The sequence below is a fragment of the Phyllobates terribilis genome, unplaced genomic scaffold (genome assembly GCF_046119375.1).
Source record: "Phyllobates terribilis strain yellow unplaced genomic scaffold, ASM4611937v1 Scaffold_12__6_contigs__length_324123572, whole genome shotgun sequence".
NCBI classification, from domain to species: domain Eukaryota; kingdom Metazoa; phylum Chordata; class Amphibia; order Anura; family Dendrobatidae; genus Phyllobates; species Phyllobates terribilis.
Genome location: NW_027362772.1, coordinates 230,749,653 through 230,773,795, shown reverse-complemented (window position 1 = coordinate 230,773,795; position 24,143 = coordinate 230,749,653). Strand labels below are relative to the sequence as shown.

Below are 24,143 nucleotides of genomic sequence, written 5' to 3'. Positions count from 1 at the left end.
AGGAAAAATTATTGGAATTTCGGGTGTTTGTTGATTGTGGGTCTACTCTGAATGTAATTGATGGGGGATTCTTGGAAAAACTCAATTTAAAACCCGAACCTTTATCATCCCCCATTGCTGTGGTTTCTGTGGATGGTTCCCCTTTGAAGAATATTACTCTCAAGGTCTGTGAATTTCCTCTCACTATTAATGGTGTTCACCATGAGAAATTGGATTTGGTAGTTTTGAATAACTTGCCTTCTCCAGTAATATTGGGATTGCCCTGGTTAAAATTTCACAATCCTGTACTGGATTGGTCTACCAATGAAATTAAATCCTGGAGCCATAAATGTTATGACAAGTGTTGTAACGGGCGTATTGCAGCTTTGGATAGGGGAGAATTGCCTGTTCCTATTCAGGATTTTTGGAGAGTTTTTTCTGAGAAGGAATCGCAGGTTTTGCCTCCCCATAGAGACTATGATTGTTCTATTGAATTTGTCCCTGGAGCGACTCTTCCTAAAAGTCGTTTATTTAACCTTACTATTCCTGAGAGGAAGGCTTTGGAGGAATACATACAGACAAGTTTGGCCGCCGGTCACATTAGGCCCTCTAAGTCTCCTGTGGCGGTTGGTTTTTTTTTTGTAAATAAAAAGGACGGCGGTTTACGTCCTTGTCTGGATTTTCGTGAGATTAACAAAATTACTGTACGCAATCCTTACCCACTGCCATTGATTCCTGATCTGTTTAACCAGTTAATGGGGGCCAAGTGGTTCTCTAAAATTGACCTTAAGGGGGCATACAATCTGTTGCGCATGAAGGAGGGTGATGAATGGAAGACTGCTTTTAACACTCCTGTGGGTCATTTTGAGAATCTGGTTATGCCTTTTGGTCTTACTAATGCTCCTGCATTTTTTCAGAATCTTATTAATGACATCCTTAGACCTTTGATCGGCAAAAATGTGGTTGTGTATTTGGATGACATTTTGATTTATTCGTCGGATCTGGAGTCTCATTGGCGGAGCGTACGTGAGGTATTACAGTTATTAATGGACAATTCGCTTTTTGCTAAGCTGGAGAAATGTGAGTTCGCTGTACAGAGAATTAGTTTTTTGGGCTACATTATCTCCAGTGAAGGTTTTGAGATGGACCTGGTTAAAGTTCAAGCTGTACAGGAATGGCCTAGGCCTATTGGTTTGAAATCGATACAGAGGTTTTTAGGTTTCGCCAATTATTACAGAAAATTCATAAAAAAATTTTCTAGTATTGTCAAACCTCTGACCGATCTCACCAGGAAAGGTGCTGATGCGGTTCAGTGGTCTTCTGAGGCCATTGAAGCTTTTGTGTATCTCAAGGAGAGGTTCACCTCTGCTCCCATCCTTATGCAGCCTGATGTGACTAAGCCGTTTTTGGTTGAGGTTGATGCTTCCTCTGTGGGGGTTGGCGCAGTATTGTCTCAGGATAACGGGGATGGATTACATCCCTGTGCCTTTTTTTCAAAAAAATTTTCGGAGACTGAACTGAATTACGATATTGGTAATCGGGAATTATTGGCTATTAAACTCGCATTTGAACACTGGCGTCACTTCTTGGAAGGTGCGGAATTTCCCGTTCAGGTTCTTACGGATCATAAAAATCTGATATATCTTGATGCTGCCAAGCGCCTGAATGCCCGTCAGGCTAGGTGGGCACTGTTTTTCTCGCGGTTTAATTTCTCCGTTACTTACATCCCTGGTACTAAGAATGTTAAGGCGGATGCCTTGTCTCGCAGTTTTTCTCCCATAGTCGGTGCTGAGAAAGAGGAGAACATTTTACAAGAAGGTGTTGTGATAGCTGCTTTGGACTCCGTTTTGGAAGATGAGATTCTTAAAGCACAGGAGAATGCCCCATCTAACACTCCCCATGGGAGGTTGTTTGTGCCTGGGACCTTTAGGAGAGATTTATTTGTTGAGTGTCACGAATCTCGGTTGGCAGGTCATCCCGGAATCTCTGAGACCAAGAGACTGGTGGGTCGCAGTTTTTGGTGGCCTGGATGGCAGAAGGAAGTCATTAAGTGGGTGCGTCAATGTACTATATGTGCTAGATCTAAGTCCTCACATACTCCTGCTGCGGGGTTGCTTTGTCCTTTGGAGGTTCCCAGTGCTCCTTGGACACATTTGGCTATGGACTTTATAACTGACCTTCCCCCCTCTGAGGGTTTTACTGTCATCTGGGTGGTCGTGGACCGTTTTAGCAAGATGTGTCACTTGGTTCCCTTTGTCAAACTGCCCTGCGCTAAAACTCTCGCTAAGGCCTTTGTCAAGGAAATTGTCAGACTTCATGGCGTTCCTACTGACATTGTTTATGATAGGGGTCCTCAGTTCGTGGCTCGTTTTTGGCGTGCCTTTTGTGACAGGTTGGGAGTTCATTTATCGTTCTCGTCCGGATATCATCCTGAATCTAATGGCCAGACAGAAAGGAAAAACCAGGATGTTGAGCAGTTCTTGCGTTGTTTTGTGGCAGACAATCAAGAGGGGTGGTCTGAGTTTCTGCCACTTGCTGAATTTGCTCTGAACAATCATACATCTTCTTCTGCTGGTTGTTCGCCTTTTTTTTGTTGTTCTGGGAGACATCCGTCGTTTGGGTCGTTCTCCAAGTTGGGATCTGCCGTGCCTGAGGAGGAGAATTTTTCCGGTGATTTGGAGAGAGTTTGGACGGATGTGCGTGGTAATCTTCAGGAGGCCAACAGAAAATCTAAGGACTACTTTGATAGGAAACGACAGGAGGTTTTGTTCGCTGTTGGTGACATGGTTTGGTTGTCCTCTAGGATTCTGCGGTTGAGGATTCCTTCTAAGAAATTGGGTCCCAAGTTTGTAGGGCCCTTTAAGGTGCTTCAGGTTGTCAACCAATCTGCTGTTAGGTTGGAGGTTCCTACCTCCTGGAGAATTAATCCGGTATTTCATGTCTCTCTGTTGAAAAAAGCTGTTGTATCGGATTGTGACGCCTCTGCCTCTGTTCCTCCGGTGGTGGAGGACGGGGAATATGAAATTTTTCGCATCCTTAACTCTAGACTGTATAGAGGTAGTTTGCAGTATCTTGTGGCCTGGAAAGGTTTCGGACCCGAGGATAACTCTTGGGTGAGGTCGGATGATGTTTCCGCGTCCAGACTTATCAGAGCGTTTCACAGGAGATTTCCTGATAAGCCTGGTCCTAGGGGATCCGGAGGATCCTCTTAGAAGGGGGGGTACTGTTAGGACCTTGCTCTTAGGTTTTTTTTCCTTTGCTGGTCACATGACCTTGTTGGCCTATTTAAGCATGCTCCGCCCTTCTGGCTTTGCTGGACTTCATTGTATAACTACTTTCTAGCTAGCCTGTGCTCTGTATCTTACTCTGTTAGTTTGCTTGGTCTACGGACCTCTATGTTCTATATATTTTGTTTGTTCGTCTGTCTGCTACTATTTCTGTTAGGAGGTGTCCCATATTCCTCCCAGTCCTTAGTACTTGTAGGGATTCCTTCCCCACATCTATAGGTCTCTGTACAGACTAGCTTAGGACTTTAGCAGGTCTGATCGCAGGATCAGGTTCCCTGTTACATCGTAGGGATTCAGCTGAGTTCTATCGTAGGGACAGATCTCCGCTCTTTCCTTAGCTCTGGTAGCAGAACATAACACTGCCAATCCAACCGTTCACAAGCGGGAAACTCTCTGCCCCAGCGTACAACGTATTAAGCCAATCAACGAACCCCCCCGGCAGGCCATAACTCAGAAGGACAGACCAGAGGTACTCATGATTAACCCGATCAAACGCTTTTGCCTGGTCCAATGACAGCATGTACCCCTTCCAGTGGCCAGCCCTACCCTGCTCCACCGCCTCTAGGACACAGAGTACAGCACTAATTGTACTGCGGCCCGGAACAGAGCAATGCTGGGCCCCCGAAAGGAGCTGGGGTGCAAATTTCACCAGCCGATTAAACAGCACCTTTGCCAAAACCTTCCTGTCTGCATTGAGAAGCGCTATGGGACGCCTATTCTCAATGCAAGATGGGTCCTTACCCTTTGACAAGATGATCAGGGCAGACCTCCTCATTGACTTTGGCAGAGTGCCCGAGGAAAGACACTCATTGAATACCTCAGTCAAGAGGGGAACCAAGGCGTCCTTAAAGGTCTTATAGAATTCAGATGTTAAGCCATCCGGACTGGGAGATTTCTTCAGGGCAAGCCCTTCAATCGCCAACTTAACTTCCTCTTCCCTGATCATCTCTGTCAAAACGCCAAGAGAGGGGTCTACCCCTGGTTCGGGGACGGCTTCAGCCAGAAAAGCCGACATCTCATCCCAATCCAGATCCCTCTTCCCCAAGAGGTGCGAGTAGAAGGATCTGACGACCTCCAAGATCCCCGATCTGGATCTTTTCAGGGACCCCGCAGTGTCAACCAGTCCTGTAACAACTTTACTATTCACTGACATCTTGCAGTTTCTGCAAGGGTCGGGCGAGCGGTACTTCCCGTAATCCCTCTCAAAAACCAAAGATGCGTGTCTATCATACTGACACCTCATTAGCAAAGATTTCACTCTGGAGATCTCCTCGCGGCTACCTCCAGTTGAGACAAGATGCTCGAGTTTCCTCCTCAGGCCCTGATACAGGCGATACCTGTCCAGGCTCCTGAGGCTCGAGAGCTGGCGGAAGAATCTCGTCACCCTTTTCTTGAACATCTCCCACCACTCTGACTTACTACTACAAAGATCCAGTAAGGGTACCTGGCTCTGAAGAAAATCCTCAAAGGACTGTCTTATCTCCGCTTCATCCAAGAGAGACGAATTGAGCCTCCAAAAGCCTCTTCCCATCCGGGGGGTCTCTGTAACATTCAGGGAAAACAAAATCATACAGTGATCGGAGAACTCCACCTCAACAACAGATACTGCTGAAGAGACGGCTTCCTCCTTTAAATAAAACCTGTCTATCCTGGACCTACAGTTACCTCTATGATAGGTGAACCCCTCGTGGCCTGGGGTGTGCCGGATGTGGACATCCACCAGGCGAGCCTCACTAGCTATACTATTAAGGGCGACGCTATCATAAGTCAGCTTGTCTCTGGAACCTCCTCTATCCCGGGGCCTCGTGACAGTGTTGAAGTCCCCTCCAAAGACGACCTGCCGACTCGTAAAAAGGTAGGGCTTGATCCTCGTAAAGAGACACTTCCGGTCCCACTTAGATTGGGGACCATAAATGTTAATGAGCCGAAGCTCCTGTCCCTTCATGAGGACATCTAATATCAGGCACCTCCCCATTTCTAACTCAATAACCCGTCGGCATTCTACTGGTGCGGTAAAAAGGACCGCCACTCCGCTATACGGCTCGGCCGCAAGAGACCAATAGGAGGGCCCGAGTCTCCACTCCCTCTTAGCTATAAACACCTCTGCCATATTTGGCAGCCTGGTCTCTTGCAAAAAGAAAATGTCAGCTTCAACCCGGCTGAGAAAATCAAAGGCCGCAAATCTAGCCATATTTGACTTAATGCTGGCGACATTAATGGAAGCCAGCGTCAATGGAGTGGGTACCGCCATCATTGGTGATTGAGTTAGATGGCTTTCTTCTTCCCACTCCCCTTACCCTCTGCCTCAGAGGAGGAATCCTTCCCCCTCTTTAATGACACAGAGGTGTCCATTCCCACATTTTTCTTTCTTTTCTCGTCCTCGTCTCCGGACTCTGGGCCAGTCCCTCCCCCCAAGGACCCTGCATCCCCAGGAGAAGGAGACTCGGTGCCCCCTGTAAGCTCCGCTGAAGCCAGAACCTCACCCTCGGCCTCCTCCTCAGAGGAAGAGATGTTATCAAGGGCTTGGAACCAGTTAGAAAGACCAACCAGAGGGGAGTCAGTTTTACCTTCCTTAGGTACCTTGGTCAGAGCGGGAGAAGATGTTTTATCTCCCTTCTTTTTCTTCTTTTTGGTGCCGAGCTTACGCTTGTTCTCTAGCCACCGCTTATTATCCTCATCCATACTTTCATAATGGAAGGATTCTGAGGCAGAGGCGGTTTCCTCCCTGTGGATCCTCCTGACCTCCTCATCCAACTCATCATCCCTCGGGGCCTCAGCAGCAAGACTGGCATCCAGGACAGGGGCTGCCCCGGTAGTCTGGGGCTCGCCCCGCTCCCTCTCCTGTCTGCGCTTGTCTAGACGCCTCAGCGTCTTTTTATTGCTTTTCTTCCCTGGCCCCTTGGCTCCCCCACCCCTGCTAGTCCCCTCCCCAGCAGAATCGGCCTCACGGCTTACTCCCACCGGGGTCTCGACTGCATTAGCGAAGGAGCGAGGACAAGGGCTGAATGGGTGACCTAACTCACCACACAGGTGGCACCTAATCTCCACACAAGAGGCGGCAAGATGGCCGACACCCCCACACAACGCACATTTCTGCACGGTGCAGTTTGCACTGAAGTGTGTGGGGTCGCCGCACCTGTGACAGAGCTTCGGTTGCCCCTGGTAGAAGACCAGGATATGATCCCTACCCAGGAAGGCAGACGATGGAATGTGGGCAACCGTACCACCTGAACGCTTAAGTTTTACCATAAACGTCCAGGCCCCTGACCAGATACCAAACTCGTCGCGGTTTTTCTTTGGCATCTCCACCACCTCTCCATACCGACCAAGCCACGTCATGATGTCATAGCAAGAAAGCGACTCGTTACGAGTCATCACGGTCACTTTCTTGATCTGGTTTTGGCGAGACACTGCCTGAACGGCAAAGTCTCGCCAGCCGGGCTCATTTTTTGCCAGCTCATAATTCGCCCAGAAGAGCTCAAGCCCCTCCGGCCGAACAAAGCTGATATCAAACTCAGGCATGGAATAGGGATGTATCAAGGCGTAGATGTCAATCGCCTTGAAGCCCATCCTCAGCAGGAGCTCCACAACTTTAGACCTTGGAGGACATGCATCACTGCCCCTCCACCGAAGACGGACCACATTCCTACGCACACTGCCTGGCCCGGCTGTTGGGAGGGACCACACTGTATCCCCCCCTTTTTGCTCTCAGAAGGCCCCGAGGCCATGCCTCTCTATCCAGAAGGATAGATCAACCTCTCGACCCTCTACCATTAGTGATCTCTCCCCCTTCTTTAGAGCCCCCAGAAGGCGCCGTTGCAACATGCCGTCCCCAAAGCCCGGAGACAAGGAGGATGCCCTATTTGCCCCGGAGGTGACACTGGCATAACTCTGGACAGGTGTTGCCACCCCCGGGGGGGCAACCGGACCAGTGACCACATCAGCCCAAACAGCAACACCATTACCCACCTCCATCTCACCCTCTACCAAACCAGCAACCACACCACTAGACAATGAATTAGCCTCATTCACCCCCACCATCACATTCATTCCTGATGGACCAGTAACAATGGCGGATGACATTTTGACCTCTGCATCAGGCACAAGGGGCTCAGTCACCTCCATAGAACTGGAGGCGACCTCACCCCCGGTCTTATGTGTGCCCTCCACATCATTGGTCGGTAATTTCCGCTGTTTGGCATTCGAAATAATGTGCCGCTGATCTTTAGATGCTGTTAGGCGCCGCTGATCTTTAGCATCAGGATCTTCCGGACCAGCGACGCTAACACAAAATAGCACTTTCGTGGGAGGACCGGAACGCTCAGCCCCAACTGCCCCCTCACACTGCCGCCGCTTCTCAACTAAGTGATCAGCGGCAACAGCATTCAGAGGCGCCGAGGCTACCGGAGCTGCCCCCGACACCGGGCTGCTCCCCCCTCCCACTGAGGAGCGCACCACAGCATCGTGGCCTGATGGAACGCCCGCCGCCGGGCCGCCCTCACTGTCCAGCCTCTCGGCTGATGCACCTACTGCTACGTCCCCACTACTACAAGCAGAGACGGAGCTCTGCGCCTCACTACCGCGCTCTGTAATCTCCCCGCGCCTTTGCACCGGATCCACAGCAGAACTCAGGCTGGGCTGGGCAACGGGGCTTATATAGCGAGCTGAGCCTGCCGCCGACTCAGGGGGTACAGGGAGGGGGGCATATACGTATCTTACCGCCTCCTGCAGCTTTGGCTTGGTCTTCTTTGCCTTTTTGTGGCCCCCAGGTGCCTCTTCTGGTAGATCGTCACCAAGATGGAAGTTTTGGAGGCACACTGGGGACTCCAGGAGCTTAATCTCCGCCATTAGCGCCCCTCCCTGGCCGCTGCTGTCACTGTCCTCCCCAGAGCCGGCAGAACTGCGACCGGATGTCACTGTCGCCTGTCCTGCAGGGAGCTCGCTGCACGTGGCCTGCGGGTGACTTTGCAGGCTGCCAGGTGGGGCTTCCTGCTGGTCATCATCACTCTCATCATCCACCTGGCTCTCAGGCTGCAGCCCCATCTGCCTTTGCTCTCTGGTATCAGCCATTTCTCTAAAGCGGTCTTCATTTATTAGTTTTTCTTTGAAATGACCACTCTGCTCCCTGATGTCAGCTTTCCTCAGTTCCAGCATGTGAATCTCGCTGGTCAGTCGCTTTACCTCGGCCTGGAGTTTAGCCTTGCTATGTTTGGAGGCCCCCGCAGCTTTGGTGCTTGTGCAGCGCAGCTCCTCCCGGAGCCTCCTGATGAGCTTACTGGCATCTTCATACTCACGGAGGCGGATCATGACCCGGGAGGCATAGGTGGACACAGACTCCCGGGGTCGCTGCAGCGCCCAACCCCCCTCAGGGAGGTCGGCCTCACCTCCGTGAGCACTCCGCTTTCCTCCGGAAGGAGCACCATCTTGCACGCCGCTGTCAGGCTTTACCTCCATGCTGGAAGTTTTGCGGCTTCTAGGGGTCTCCACAATCCCGGGAGGAGTAGGAGCCACATTGCTGCGACTCCTGGTGCAGCGTCTCACCCCCGAGTCCTCTGATGTGCAGGCCGGTTGCTGGTTTCTTCTGCCCCCCGCCGGCCTGGTTCGGGAAGCAGAAGCCTGGGACTTGGCTCCATCACTCATCCCAGAAACCCGCTCCCTCCCTGGGAAAGAGAGAAAGCAGGTCCCCAGGTGGAGAGGTGTTGGTTTCTCAGAGATCAGGAGCTCACAGCAGGATCTGCAGCCACCACACCCGTAATCAGCACACTGACTAGCAGCTGATCAGAGCTGCACCCAGTATGCTGCTGGTGGAGTCACTGTATACATACATTACATTACTGATCCTGTACTGATCCTGAGTTACATCCTGTATTATACTCCAGAGCTGTACTCACTCTTCTGCTGGTGGAGTCACTGTGTACATACATTACATTACTTATCCTGTACTGATCCTGACTTACCTCCTGTATTATACTCCAGAACTGCACTCACTATTCTGCTGGTGGAGTCACTGTGTACATACATTTCATTACTTATCCTGTACTGATCCTGAGTTACATCCTGTATTATAATCCAGAGCTGTACTCACTATTCTGCTGGTGCAGTCACTGTGTACTTACATTACATTACTTATCCTGTACTGATCCTGAGTTACATCCTGTATTATAATCCAGAGCTGCACTCACTATTCTGCTGGTGCAGTCACTGTGTACTTACATTACATTACTTATCCTGTACTGATCCTGAGTTACATCCTGTATTATACTCCACAGCTGCACTCACTATTCTGCTGGTGGAGTCACTGTGTACATACATTACATTACTGACCATGTACTGATCCTGAGTTACATCCTGTATTATACTCCAGAGCTGCACTCACTATTCTGCTGGTGGAGTCACTGTGTACATACATTACATTACTTATCCTGTACTGATCCTGAGTTACCTCCTGTATTATACTCCAGAGCTGCACTCACTATCCTGCTGGTGCAGTAAATGTGTACATACATTACATTACTGATCCTGTACTGATCCTGAGTTACATCCTGTATTATACTCCAGAGCTGCACTCACTATTCTGCTGGTGGAGTCACTGTGTACATATCTTAAATGATTTATGCTTCACAGATTCTGAGTTACAGCCTGTATTATACTCCACAGCTGCACTCACTATTCTGCTGGTGCAGTCACTGTGTACATACATTACTTATCCTGTACTGATCCTGAGTTACATCCTGTATTATACTCCAGAGCTGCACTCACTATTCTGCTGGTGGAGTCAATGTGTACATACATTACATTACTTATCCTGTACTGATCCTGAGTTACATCCTGTATTATACTCCAGAGCTGCACTCACTATTCTGCTGGTGCAGTCACTGTGTACATACATTACATTACTTATCCTGTACTGATCCTGAGTTACATCCTGTATTATGCTCCAGAGCTGCACTCACTATTCAGCTGGTGCAGTCACTGTGTACATACATTACATTACTGATCCTGTACAGATCCTGAGTTACATCCTGTATTATACTCCAGAGCTGCACTCACTATTCTGCTGGTGCAGTCACTGTGTACATACATTACATTACTTATCCTGTACTGATCCTGAGTTACATCCTGTATTATGCTCCAGAGCTGTACTCACTGTTCTGCTTGTGCAGTCACTGTGTACATACATTATATTACTGATCCTGTACTGATCCTGAGTTACATCCTGTATTATACTCCAGAGCTGCACTCACTATTCTGCTGGTGCAGTCACTGTGTACATACATTACATTACTTATCCTGTACTGATCCTGAGTTACATCCTGTATTATGCTCCAGAGCTGTACTCACTGTTCTGCTTGTGCAGTCACTGTGTACATACATTATATTACTGATCCTGTACTGATCCTGAGTTACATCCTGTATTATACTCCAGAGCTGCACTCACTATTCTGCTGGTGCAGTCACTGGGTACATACATTACATTACTTATCCTGTACTGATCCTGAGTTACATCCTGTATTATGCTCCAGAGCTGTACTCACTATTCTGCTGGTGCAGTCACTGTGTACATACATTACATTACTTATCCTGTACTGATCCTGAGTTACATCCTGTATTGTACTCCAGAGCTGCACTCACTATTCCGCAGGTGCAGTCACTGTGTACATACATTACATTACTTATCCTGTACTGATCCTGAGTTACATCGTGTATTATACTCCAGAGCTGCACTCACTATTCTGCTGGTGCAGTCACTGTGTACATACATTACATTACTTATCCTATACTGATCCTGAGTTACCTCCTGCATTATACTCCAGAGCTGCACTCACTATTCTGCTGGTGCAGTCACTGTGTACATACATTACATTACTTATCCTGTACTGATCCTGAGTTATATCCTGTACTATACTCCAGAGCTGCACTTAATATTCTGCTGGTGCAATCACTGTGTACATACATTACATTACTTATCCTGTACTGATCCTGAGTTACATCCTGTATTATACTCCAGAGCTGCACTCACTATTCTGCTGGTGGATTCACTGCGTACATACATTACTTGTATACATTACAGTAATACAGTATTTATTAGCACTGGTCCTGAGATACAACCTGAATTAAACTCCAGAGCTGAAATCACATGTCTATATGCAACAATCTGTGAAGTTGTTATTAGTGTTGAGCGATACCTTCCGATATCAGGAAATATCAGATCGGATTGGATCGGGCCGATACTCAAAAAGTATCGGATATCGCCGATTCCGATACCGGAAACCAATGCAAGTCAATGGGACACAAATATTGGAATGAAAATAAACCCTTTCTTTCCTTGTAGGTTAATTCTACATGAAGGAAAGCAACTAACAATAATGTAGAATGTATTGGGGGAGGTGGTTGCCCAAATCGATGGGAACAGTGCTCACAGTGAAACATGAAAAGCTGGCAATTCATCAGCGCATACACCGGTACCCGACAATTTAGAACAGAAAGAATAAAGCATCACACATAGATTAGATAGATAGAAACATGTCAGTCACATATATAATAAGTACAGTGACAGTGTTGCTTACTGTACTTGTCATTTAGTGTTAAAATAAAGGATTTATTTAAAAAAAAATTGGCGTGGGGTTCCCCGTAATTTTAGTCTCTAGCGGAGGTTAAGCAGACGGCTGGGGCAGATGTTTGAAGCCTGGGAAGGGGGTAATACCCATGGAGCTTCCCAGGCTACTAATATCAGCCCCCAGCTGAATACCTAGCCTTTACTAGCTATTAAAATGGGGGACCCCCCAAAAAAAAATGACGTGGGGTCCCCCCTATTTTAATAGCTAGCAAAGGCTAGGCAGACAGCTGGGTGCTGATATTAATAGCCCAGGAAGGGTGCCATGAATATTGGCCCCCTCCCAGGCTAGAAACACCAGCCGTCAGCCGCCCCAGAAATGGCGCATCCATAGGATGTGCCAATTCTGGCACTTAGCTTCGCTCTTCCCACTGCCCTGTAGCGGTGGCAGTGGGGTAATAGGGCTGGGGTTGATGTCAGCTTATAATGCCAGCTGACATCAAGCCCAAGTTAGTAATGGAGAGGCGTCTATAAGACACCCCCATTACTAACCCCATAGTGAAAGTTAAAAAAAAAACACAACACCCAGAATAAAGTCCTTTAATTGAAATAAACACACAATTCTTTATTGTTCTAAATTAAACCATACTTACCATCACGCCCATTCCAGCTGAAGCCAACGATCTCCTGCAATAAAAGAAAAATAATAAAGCAACATCATCCTTACCTTTCGATGGTTCCCAGGACAGCTCCAGCTCTGCTACATCGAGATGACAGGCTGGACGGCAGCAGAACGCTGCCATCCAGCCTGTCATCCCGCAGACACTGAGAAGCGTAGGCATGCTTGCGCTCCTCAGTGTCTCTCTGTGACGGCATCCAGATGAGCCGACAATGAACTCAGCTCACCTCATGCACATCACTGACAGCGTGGGAGAATTCTCCTGCGCATGCGGTGAGTGTGAGAGAATTCTCCTGCTGAAGCGCTGAGCGCAGGAGAATTCTTCCATGCTGTCAGTGACGTGCATGAGGTGAGCCGAGTTCATTGGACATGAACTCGGCTCATCTGGATGCCGTCACAACCAGACACTGAGGAGCGCAAGCATGCCTGCGCTTCTCAGTGTCTGCGGGATGACAGGCTGGATGGCAGCTTTCTGCTGCGGTCCAGCCTGTCATCTCGATGTAGCAGAGCTGAAGCTGTCCTGGGAACCATCGAAAGGTAAGGATGAGGTTGCTTTATTATTTTTCTTTTATTGCAGGAGATCGTTGTCTTCAGCTGGAATGGGCGTGATAGTAAGTTTGGTTTAATTTAGAACAATAAAGAATTGTGTGTTTATTTCAATTAAAGGACTTTATTCTGGGTGTTGTGTTTTTTTTTAAATACTTTACTAGAAATTCATGGCGATCATGTCTAATATTGCCGTGACCCCATGAATTTCGGGCTTAGGGCCAGCTGATAATGCCAAGCTGGCCCTATCCCCTTTATTACCCAGTGAGCCACCGCACCAGGGCCCTGGATGAGTTGGGTACAGCGCCAGAAGATGGCGCTTCTATGAACGCGCCATTTTCCGGGGTGGCTGCGGACTGCAATTTGCAGCGGGGGGGGGGGGCAGAAAGCTTGGGCCTCCCTGCGCTGCGGATTCCAGCCCCCAGCTGCCTAGTTGTACCTGGCTGGACACAAAAATAGGGCGAAGCCCCACGTATTTTTTTTTTAATTATTTCATGAAATTCATGAAATAATTAAGAAAAAAAGGGCTTCCCTATATTGTTGTGTCCGGCCAGGTACAAATAGGCAGCTGGTGATTGGGGGCAGCCCGTTCCTGCCTGTTGTACCTGGCTGGACACAAATATAGTGCGAAGCCCCACGTCAATTTTTTTTAAATTATTTCATGAATTTCCTGAAATAATTTTTTAAATAAATCCTTTATTTTAACACTAAATGACAAGTACAGTAAGCAACACCGTCACTGTACTTCTTATATATGTGACTGACATGTTTCTATCTATCTAATCTATGTGTGAAGCTCTATTCTTTCTGTTGTAAATTGTCGGGTACCGGTGTATGCCGCTGCTGAATTGCCGGCCGGCTTTTTTAAAGAGACGGTGCATGAAAACACTATTATTTTTTTTAATAAATCCTTTATTTTAACGCTAAATGACAAGTACAGTAACCAACACTGTCACTGTACTTATTATATATGTGACTGACATGTTTCTTTCTATCTAATCTATGTGTGATGCTCTATTCTTTCTGTTGTAAATTGTCGGGTACCGGTGTATGCCGCTGCTGAATTGCCGGCCGGCTTTTTTAAAGAGACGGTGCATGAAAACACTATTATTTTTTTTAATAAATCCTTTATTTTAACGCTAAATGACAAGTACAGTAACCAACACTGTCACTGTACTTATTATATATGTGACTGACATGTTTCTTTCTATCTAATCTATGTGTGATGCTCTATTCTTTCTGTTGTAAATTGTCGGGTACCGGTGTATGCCGCTGCTGAATTGCCGGCCGGCTTTTTTAAAGAGACGGTGCATGAAAACACTATTATTTTTTTTAATAAATCCTTTACACTAAATGACAAGTACAGTAAGCTGAGCGCTGCCATCCAGCTTGTCATCCTTCAGAGACACTGCAGAGCGCAGGCATTATGGGAACTTCCGATTCCAGTATTCGATATACTAAAAGTATCGGAATTCAGTATCGGAACTCCGATACCGCGAATATCGGCCGATACCCGATATTTCAGTATCGGAAAGCTCAACACTAGTTGTTATCCTTCTCTTTGTTCTGCACAATGCTGGCTCTGGTGATTAGAACTCTTTGAAATATTGCCAGACACGGTGCAGAAATTTGAAGATAAAACTATCTGTTCCATGTTTTATAAATGCTTAACTTAGTTGCATGTTGACAGATTCCAGAAAATATAGCAGAATTATGAAAGCAGCTTTGAAGTAAAAAAAATGATGTGACAAAGTAAATAATATTATGTATTTAAAAAGTTTCTCATCTTGCATGAATACATTTAAGGAATAGTTTAGATCATCTTAAAGAGGACCTTACACCAAATTTTCCATGCTGAACTGGTCACACACAGAAGACAGAGTGAGCGAGGAGTAACTAAAGCACTAGGGCTAAGGACAGTGGCAGAGGGAATGGAGAGCGCCCTGGAGAGCGGCATCTATGGGAAGAGGTAGAACACTATGTGTAGGGACTATACAGCCAGGAAAAATGCAATGACAAGGCGACGCTCTTCATGTAATTCTCTGCCTATCTGCAGGAGACGACTTTCCCCACCTTTGTATCGCTTTTTATATTTCACCTTCTTTGGTGGAATCGTATGCACGTCTATACATGTCTGATACATTTATCCTGTATGTTCAAGGAGAAAATAAATTCAGGCATCCAGCCATGAATTCATTATGGATCTGAAGGTCAAAGACAGAATGTGATCTTACTAGGACACCAGAGCTCATAAATAAACATGGAAATCCACTACAAAAGGGAATCTGTGATAGTAACTATTAATATAATGACCGTAACATCCATTAATATGTTACTTGTTGTAACCCACAAAACGTTAACAATTCCCCTGGAACAATCAATAAAGAAATTTTATATGTTTGCTACGTCTCATATTTGCCTTTGACTTCCTCCTCTAGAATTTCCACATTACCCGTAGATAAGGCAGGAATAAAATATTATCTTTCCAATAACAAACATAAACTCAGATACCGAGCACATGTAATTATTTTTATGTGTAATAAAGACAGTGACGTCCAGATCAATAAATATTAATCACTGGCCGCCCCATATCGATTTATAGACTAATTTATTTTTCTATTTCATTAATGACCGAAAATATTTACAAAATGGAAAATTTATCAAAAATGGTCAATCTATTCTTTATTTTAATGTTTTATTTAGTCATATAACTGATATAGTTTAGAAACCCTGAGTAAGCTTTTCTAGTCATTGTCTGTGCAGGCTTACAATGAGGAGAGGTGGCCTACGTAGATACAAAAATTATACATCTTCTTTTTGACCCAACCAACCCCATCTCCCTCCATTTTAGCAAGATGGCCTGATCTGGCTTGTCACTCTCCTCCCCAACATATTGTGGAGAGGAAGAAGAAGGGTTGTTTGTCACTATCCAACAAAGGCCTAGCATGAAGCTCCTGGGCCAAACTACAAAACTGGTAAGAAGACCCCTAACTATTAAGCATCATTTATAGTCCTAGTCTTCTCATGGGCTCACTTGAGACAGAAGGACTTTTTGGGCTTCCTCAAGATCTTGAACCAGATGTGGCTTCTTCTTATCCCCCCACCCACTTAAGGTATTGAGTAGAGAGGGGAACTATGGATAGGTGTAAGGGCTCACTTAGGTTGCTCCAAGCGTTTGTCACAAAATCTGTTGGTCACTACATGTACACTTGATCAGTAGACACTTAAGATCTCCCTTTTAGTCTGTCTTTTAGTTTTAGTTTTTTGCTCTAACCCTATATCTAAATACTATGGCTTGTTGGTACTCTCCTGACACTAGGCACCCAGGGTAGTTGGGATGAGACACCTTTCTGTTCTCCACCTTTCAACTTTGGTTAAATAACTATGCATATCTCAAACGGTAGGTAAAGACCACTTTTCCATATTTTCCATGTAAACTGATTAGAATCATGATGCTCCTCTGAAATTTTCCAACATGTAGGCTACATATGGACCTTTTTCGCACCTTTGGGAAGATGTGACTTTAAACTGGGGGGTCCCCTACATTCATCAGTATAAATTTAATGACTAATTTTCAACTATAATACTTGATAAGATAGGGTCATGGAGATATTGAAATGTTTCTTCTTAAGAACTCGAAGTTGAGGTGTTTTCCTGGGATTCTGGAGACCTACCTGTAGTTTACTGGCCAGCGTACCATCCACATACGATGATAGGATAAAGAGGTGACAGAGAAGCAGGTGACAAGGCTTAAGGTGTAGAATGTAGAGACAAACACTTTGCAGACCCCTTCATTCCATTCATAGTCCGAGTGCTGTTTTCTTAGCTGAACCACCGAGTACATGGTGATGGGTATGGCCATATTAAGAATATGAGTTCCGGCCAATGTGCAGATTAAAAATTCCAAAGGCTTCCATTTCTTCTGTTTGGCACTTATACTAAGAATCCCCCAGGCATTAGCTAAAAGTGAGATCCCTGAACATATAAGCCAGGCTACCGCGTTGTTGTGCAGTCTCTGCTCATCATTCATGGTGGAGGGTGAAGGCACCATTAGGAGAAGATAATAGTGGATCAGATATGGAGACCAGCAATAATGTTAAATTCATCTTCTGGTACAAGTTGTTTGACTAGTGGAAATGTGTTCTGGAAAATAACAATATACCCATTGCGGCTGGGAAACCTGTAAGATATAAATATGTGGAGAGTATATTAACATAATATCGCAGTGCAGGTATCATTGCTGTAACACAGTTTAATTCTGACCATCTGGGCAGTGGGCAGAAACCAATAGCTATGGGACCATACTGTACCTTTGTATGCCATGCATGTCTACGGAGCTGCAATGGGAAAGGTAGGTGACAACTGCTCTGAGCACAAGTCAGCTTTAGAAAAGTGGTTGTCACAATACCAGTCCATTTAACCATTAATTTTACTTTGCAAGCACTTTATAATATTAGTCCCATGAACAAGAATATAACTACTATACTATTTCCTCATTGGTATAATATAACTACTATACTACTGCCTCCAATGCACAAGAACATAACTACAATAATACTGTCCCCCATGTACAAGAATATACCTACTATAATACTGCTCCTATGTACAAGAATATAACTACTATAATACTGCCCCTATGTACAAGAATATAACTACTATAATACTGCCCCTATGTACAAGAATATAACTACTATAATACTGCCCCTATGTACAAGAATATAACTACTATAATACTGCTCCTATGTACAAGAATATAACTACTATAATACTGCCCCGATGTACAAGAATATAACTACTATAATACTGCCCCCTGTACTAGAATATAACTACTATAATACTGTCCCCCATGTACAATAGTATAACTACTATAATACTGCTCCTATGTACAAGAATATAACTGCTATAATACTGCCCCTATGTACAAGAATATAACTACTATAATACTGCTCCTATGTACAAGAATATAATTACTATAACACTACCCCTATGCACAAGAATATAACTACTATAATACTGCTCCTATGTACAAGAATATAACAACTATAATACTGCCCCCTTTGCACAAGAATATAACTACTATAATACTGCACCTTATGTACAAGAATATAACTACTATAATACTGCCCCTATGTACAAGAATATAACTACTATAATACTGCCCCTATGTACAAGAGTATAACTACTATAATACTGCCCCCTATATACAAGAATATAACTACTATAATACTGCCCCTATGTACAAGAATATAACTACTATAATACTGCCCCCTATGTACAAGAATATAACTACTATAATACTGCCCCCTGTACTAGAATATAACTACTATAATACTGTCCCCCATGTACAATAGTATAACTACTATAATACTGCTCCTATGTACAAGATTATAACTACTATAATACTGCCCCTATGTACAAGAATATAACTACTATAATACTGCTCCTATGTACAAGAATATAATTACTATAACACTGCCCCTATGCACAAGAATATAACTACTATAATACTGCTCCTATGTACAAGAATATAACAACTATAATACTGCCCCCTTTGCACAAGAATATAACTACTATAATACTGCACCTTATGTACAAGAATATAACTACTATAATACTGCCCCTATGTACAAGAATATAACTACTATAATACTGCCCCTATGTACAAGAGTATAACTACTTTACTACTGCCTCCTTTGTACAAGAATATAACTACTATAATACTGCCCCTATGTACAAGAATATAACTACTATAATACTGCTCCTATATACAAGAATATATCTACTATAATACTGCCCCCATATACAAGAATATAACTACTATAATACTGTCCCCCATGTACCATAGTATAACTACTATAATACTGCCCCCTATATACAAGAATATAACTACTATAATACTGCTCCTATGTACTAGAATATGAGACATGCAACAAGGAGAAGTGGTATGTATAAATAGACAGGGAGCATTTAAGTATAAAATATCATAATTTTTATTAATTAGAAAAAGGACTGGACACAACATAGAAGATTAAAAACATTTAAAAGAGCAATGTGCTTCAATAAATACCACAACAATATAACATATCAATATGTACCAACCATGGCCAAAGATAAGACCTCCTATCGCAAAAAAAAACACCTCCAATAGATGTCTGGAAACATAGAATGCACCTAGCTATGTATGTAAGCCCATACAGGCCCCTATAGTCCTGAGGATATAACAATAGATAATAGCAGCTTATCCTAAATGTCTAAATTGTTAAGTTGAACCCACAGGGAAGGGGAACTTTAAAGGGGTGAATATATAAGCAGAGGGGACGCAAGTCCCTGAATCGAAAAATAAACAATTCCCAAGATATAACCTGTGGGTTAGGAATAGAGCTGTCTCAATGTGCAAAAGATAGGTAGGTCAATAAGAGATCATTACCCCACGCGTATCGCCACTAGCGTTGTGGCTTCATCAGGGGAGAGATGTGGTGTGAGGACAGTTGGACCAGTCCTGTATTTATATTCTCGAAATACAATGATTACCTGGGTTGGGATCAGCTGTGAGGGTCCACATCGCATGCCATTCTCCTGCTGTGCCAGCGCGTGCGCGCTGTTCCACAGGAAGTACTTGCAGAGGCAGAGCCATGAATACTTCCGGGGTGCGCGCTACCCGCATCTGCGCTATACGCATGCGCGGGAGCGCGCGTTCGGTCCCAGTATCAGGGAACGTGCTCAGCTGCATCAGAGGCATGTATCAAAAAAAGGAGTCAAACCAGTCTCGTCCCACTCTCCAACAGTGTGGTGGAGTGGGTGTATGAGACTAGGCTGAATCATGCTCTCAGGTATTGGTGGCCTTTTCGAACGCCCGTGTGTGTATATTGATCACATTCTACAGCCTCTGGCCCTTAAATTGCCCTCTTATTTTAGGGACTCTTCACTCTACTATAATACTGCCCCCTATGTACAAGAATATAACCACTATAAAACTGCTCCTATGTACAAGAATATAACTACTATAATATTGCCCCTATGTACTAGAATATAACTAGTATAATACTGCTCCTATATACAAGAATATAACTACTATAATACTGCTTCTACATGCAAGAATATAACTACTATAATACTGCCCCTATGTACAAGAATATAACTGCTATACTACTGTCTCCAATGTAGAAGAACATAACTACAATAATACTGTCCCCCATATACAATAGTATAGCAACTATAATACTGCTCCTATGTACTAGAATATAACTACTACAATACTGCCCCTATGTACAAGAATATAAGTACTATAATACTGCCCCTATGTACAAGAATATAACTACTATAATACTGCCCCTATGTACAAGAATATAACTACTATAATACTGCCCTCTATTTACAAGAATATAACTACTATAATACTGTCCCCTATGTACAAGAATATAACTACTACAATACTGCCCCTATGTACAAGAATATAACTATACTACTATAATACTGCCCCTATGTACAAGAATATAACTAAACTACTATAATACTGCCCCTATGTATAAGCATATAACTACTATAATACTGCTCGTATGTACAAGAGTATAAATACTATAATACTGCTCCTATGTACAAGAATATAACTACTATAAAACTGCGCCTATGTACTAGAATATAACTACTATAATACTGCCTCCTATGTACAAGAATATAACTACTATAATACTGCCCCTATGTACAAGAATATAACTACTATAATACTGCCCCTATGTACAAGAATATAACTACTATAATACTGCCCCTTATGTACAAGAATATAACTACTATACTACTGTTCCCTAAGTACAAGAATATAACTACTATAATACTGCCCCCTATGTACAAGAATATAACTACTATAATACTGCTCCTACATACAAAATATAACTACTATAATACTGCCTCCTATGTACAAGAATATAACTACTGTAATACTGCCTCCTAGGTACAAGAATATAACTACTATAATACTACCTTTATATACAAGAATATAACTACTATAATGCTGCCCCCTATGCACAAGAATATAACTACTATAATACTACCCCTATGTACAAGAATATACAGCTGAAACCAGAAGTTTACATACACTATATAAAAAGACACATATGCATGTTTTTCTCAATATCTGACATGAAATCAGAAGAAACCTTTCCCGTTTTAGGTCAATTAGGATTACCATAATGATTAATATTTGCCAAATGCCAGAATAATGAGAGAGAGAGAATGTTTTAAGGCATTTTTATTACTTACTGCAAAGTCAAAAGTTTACATACACTAAGATTACTATGCCTTTAAACAATTCTGGACTGCCCATATGATGATGTCATGTGTTTGGAAGCTTCTGATAGTTTTTTTTGGCAACATCTGAGTTAATTAGAGACACACCTGGATGTATTTTAATGCACACCGGAAACACACTGCTTCTTTATGTAGCATCATGGGAAAGTCTAAAGAAATCAGCCAAGTTATCAGGAAGAGAATTGTGGACTTGCACAAGTCTGGCTCATCCTTGGGTACAATTTCAAGATACCTAAAGGTGCCTCGTTCATCTGTACAAACAATTATACGCAAGTACAAACAAGATGGGAATGTCCAGCCATCATACCGCTCAGGAAAGAGATGGATTCTGTGTCCCAGAGATGCATGTGCTTTGGTCAGATGTGCATATCAACCCAAGGACAAACACAAAAGACCTTGTGAAGATGATGGTGGAAGGTGGTAAGATTGTGTCAATATCCACAGTGAAACGAGTACGGTATCAACATGGGCTGAACGGCCACTCTGCCACGAAGAAGCCATTACTCCAAAAGAAACATAAAAAAGCCAGATAAATGTTTGCAGATGCACACAGGAACAAAGACCTTAATTTTTGGAGACATGTCCTGTGGTCTGATGAAACTAAAATTTAAGTTTTTGGGCATAATGACCGTTGTTACGTTTGGAGGAAAAATGGAGAAGCTTGGAAGCCTAAAAACACCATCCCAACTGTGAAACATGGGGGTGGCAGCATCATGTTGTGGGGTTGTTTTGCTGCAGGAGGGACTAGTGCACTTCACAAAATAGATAGCATCATGAGAAAAGAAGATTATGTGGCAATACTGAAGCAACATCTCAAGACATCAGTCATTTAGTTTAAGGGCAATGGTACCAAATACTAATGAAATGTATGTAAACTTTTGACTTTGCAGTATGTAATAAAAATGCCTTAAAACCTTCTCTCTCTCTCATTATTCTGGCATTTGGCAAATCTTAAAAATTATGGTAATCCTAATTCACCTAAAATGGGAAAGGTTTATTCTGATTTCATGTCAGACATTGAGAAAAACATGCATATGTGTCTTTTTATATAGTGTATGTAAACTTCTGGTTTCAACTGTATGTATAAAAATATATATCTACTGTAATACTGCTTCCTATATACAAAAGTATATATAGTATAATATTAATATACCAATATAACAATGCTTCTTCTATGGAGAAAATGATTCCTATCCTACTGCCCCTTAGGGTGAAAAATGTGAATCTGAACAGATAGAAGAATGTTCTTGACCAAACTGTCAAATCCAGGAAGAGACATGGTGATGTAAAACAGGTCTATCAAAAGCCATTCATCCAGCTCCATCCTATCTGTAGGTAACAGCCGCTGTCCTCAGGGATGGCGCTCTCTCTCAGGACACTGAGTTTCACTTGTAGGAAAGTGCAATTTCTTATCATAAGTGCTCTACATGTTTCCTTCAGTTTTTCAATCTGAGCTGTTACTGTGTCTGTAATGTCTTTCTGCAGATATTTTGTCTTAAAGCCTAAAGCTTTGAACATCAATCTGAACACCTTTTTCTCAAAGTACAGAATGTAATAAAACGATGATTCACCAAAGTGTGTGTTTCATAATGCAACAGATAAAAATAACCTGAACGTTGATACTTCTGTCAAGTGACCTTTACATCTTAATAATCGCACTAATCTCCATGCCAGACATAATCTTTTAAACACCTTGTTTAAATGGAAGACATGTATTTGGTTTCTGAGCGGCTTCGATCTTCTGGATATTTGGGGGAAAAAATATATTTCCGTAATTCATTGCAAAGCACGAATGACCTGCTGACCTACACACCAAACCTTTCCGCTCTTAGTTATATGGATAAGTGCACAAAATGATGTGGTTCTCCAAGAATGCACAATTGTAAATTGAGGCTTATCGGGCCAACATTTGCCAATATTCACAGTGAAAAATTTGCGAAATTTAGAATCTGTCTAGGAAAACTAGGAATGTCCCAAAAATGCTAAGGAAAATCCGTTATGCTATTCCTCGCCCATTTTGTACTCCGGTTGAAGAAATTGTCCCCTTCCTACTGACGCGCCCCCTGGGCCATATTCTTTAGGGGGAATATCCGGAGCCGGATCAGATGGGAGGTGTAGTCTTCCGAGTGGCTGTGACCCGGTCCGTGCCCAGGGTGTCAAACTCAGTTGTATGTGGCAGTCCTACAGATGTTAATAAGTTCTTAATGTCGACTACGCCACCCGTTGTATTGCGGTCACTATGGCCGCCGCTGCAGCAGGGTCCGCTGAGGCTGATGGTGTAGGTGCAGCTTTTGATGGTATAACCCCCAACGGGTGGGGTATAGCCTCAGGGGGTCAGGTGCAGAGGATGGGGGTTGTGGTGGTGCAGCATAGATGTTAAAGGAAGACAGAGTCGGGTTATGCAGTTAAGGGTATTTACTCACTGCTGATGTTCCGGTCACTCCAGCTTCAAGTGACCTCCCGAGCCGTGCTGCATCCACCAGGTCCTGGATCCAGCCAACCCCCAAGCGAGTCCGGAGCGTGACCCTGAGCTCTCCTTCTGTCCTTTCTCTGGCCGTCCCCACTAGTGATCCACCCAGGTCCAGCTCCCTCGGGCCTTCTGTTGGGAGACCCTTGGCCTTGGGTTCCCTGACCCTCCACGTGGTGTGCCTTCGGGGTGGATGTGGTGGGTGGCCGTGGCAGACGCTGCCCACGGCCTCCGGTCTCTGGCTGGGGTGTGTTTTTGCCCCCACCAGCTTGGGTTCCGGTACCCTGATGCCGACTCTTCACCCGTGGATTGGATTTGGGGTCTCAG

General features: G+C 44.1%; 1 protein-coding gene across 1 annotated transcript in view; it reads right to left on the bottom strand.

The window, feature by feature from the left end:
• The window catches only part of GPR153 (G protein-coupled receptor 153), a 169,212-nt gene that overhangs the window by 104,164 nt on the left and 40,905 nt on the right, over positions 1 to 24,143 (bottom strand). Inside the window, exon 2 of the mRNA XM_073656697.1 lies at positions 16,720 to 17,225. Within this exon, the coding sequence (XP_073512798.1) occupies positions 16,720 to 17,096 (377 nt within the window). The 5' untranslated portion in view covers positions 17,097 to 17,225. The remainder of the gene's footprint in view (positions 1 to 16,719; positions 17,226 to 24,143) is intronic.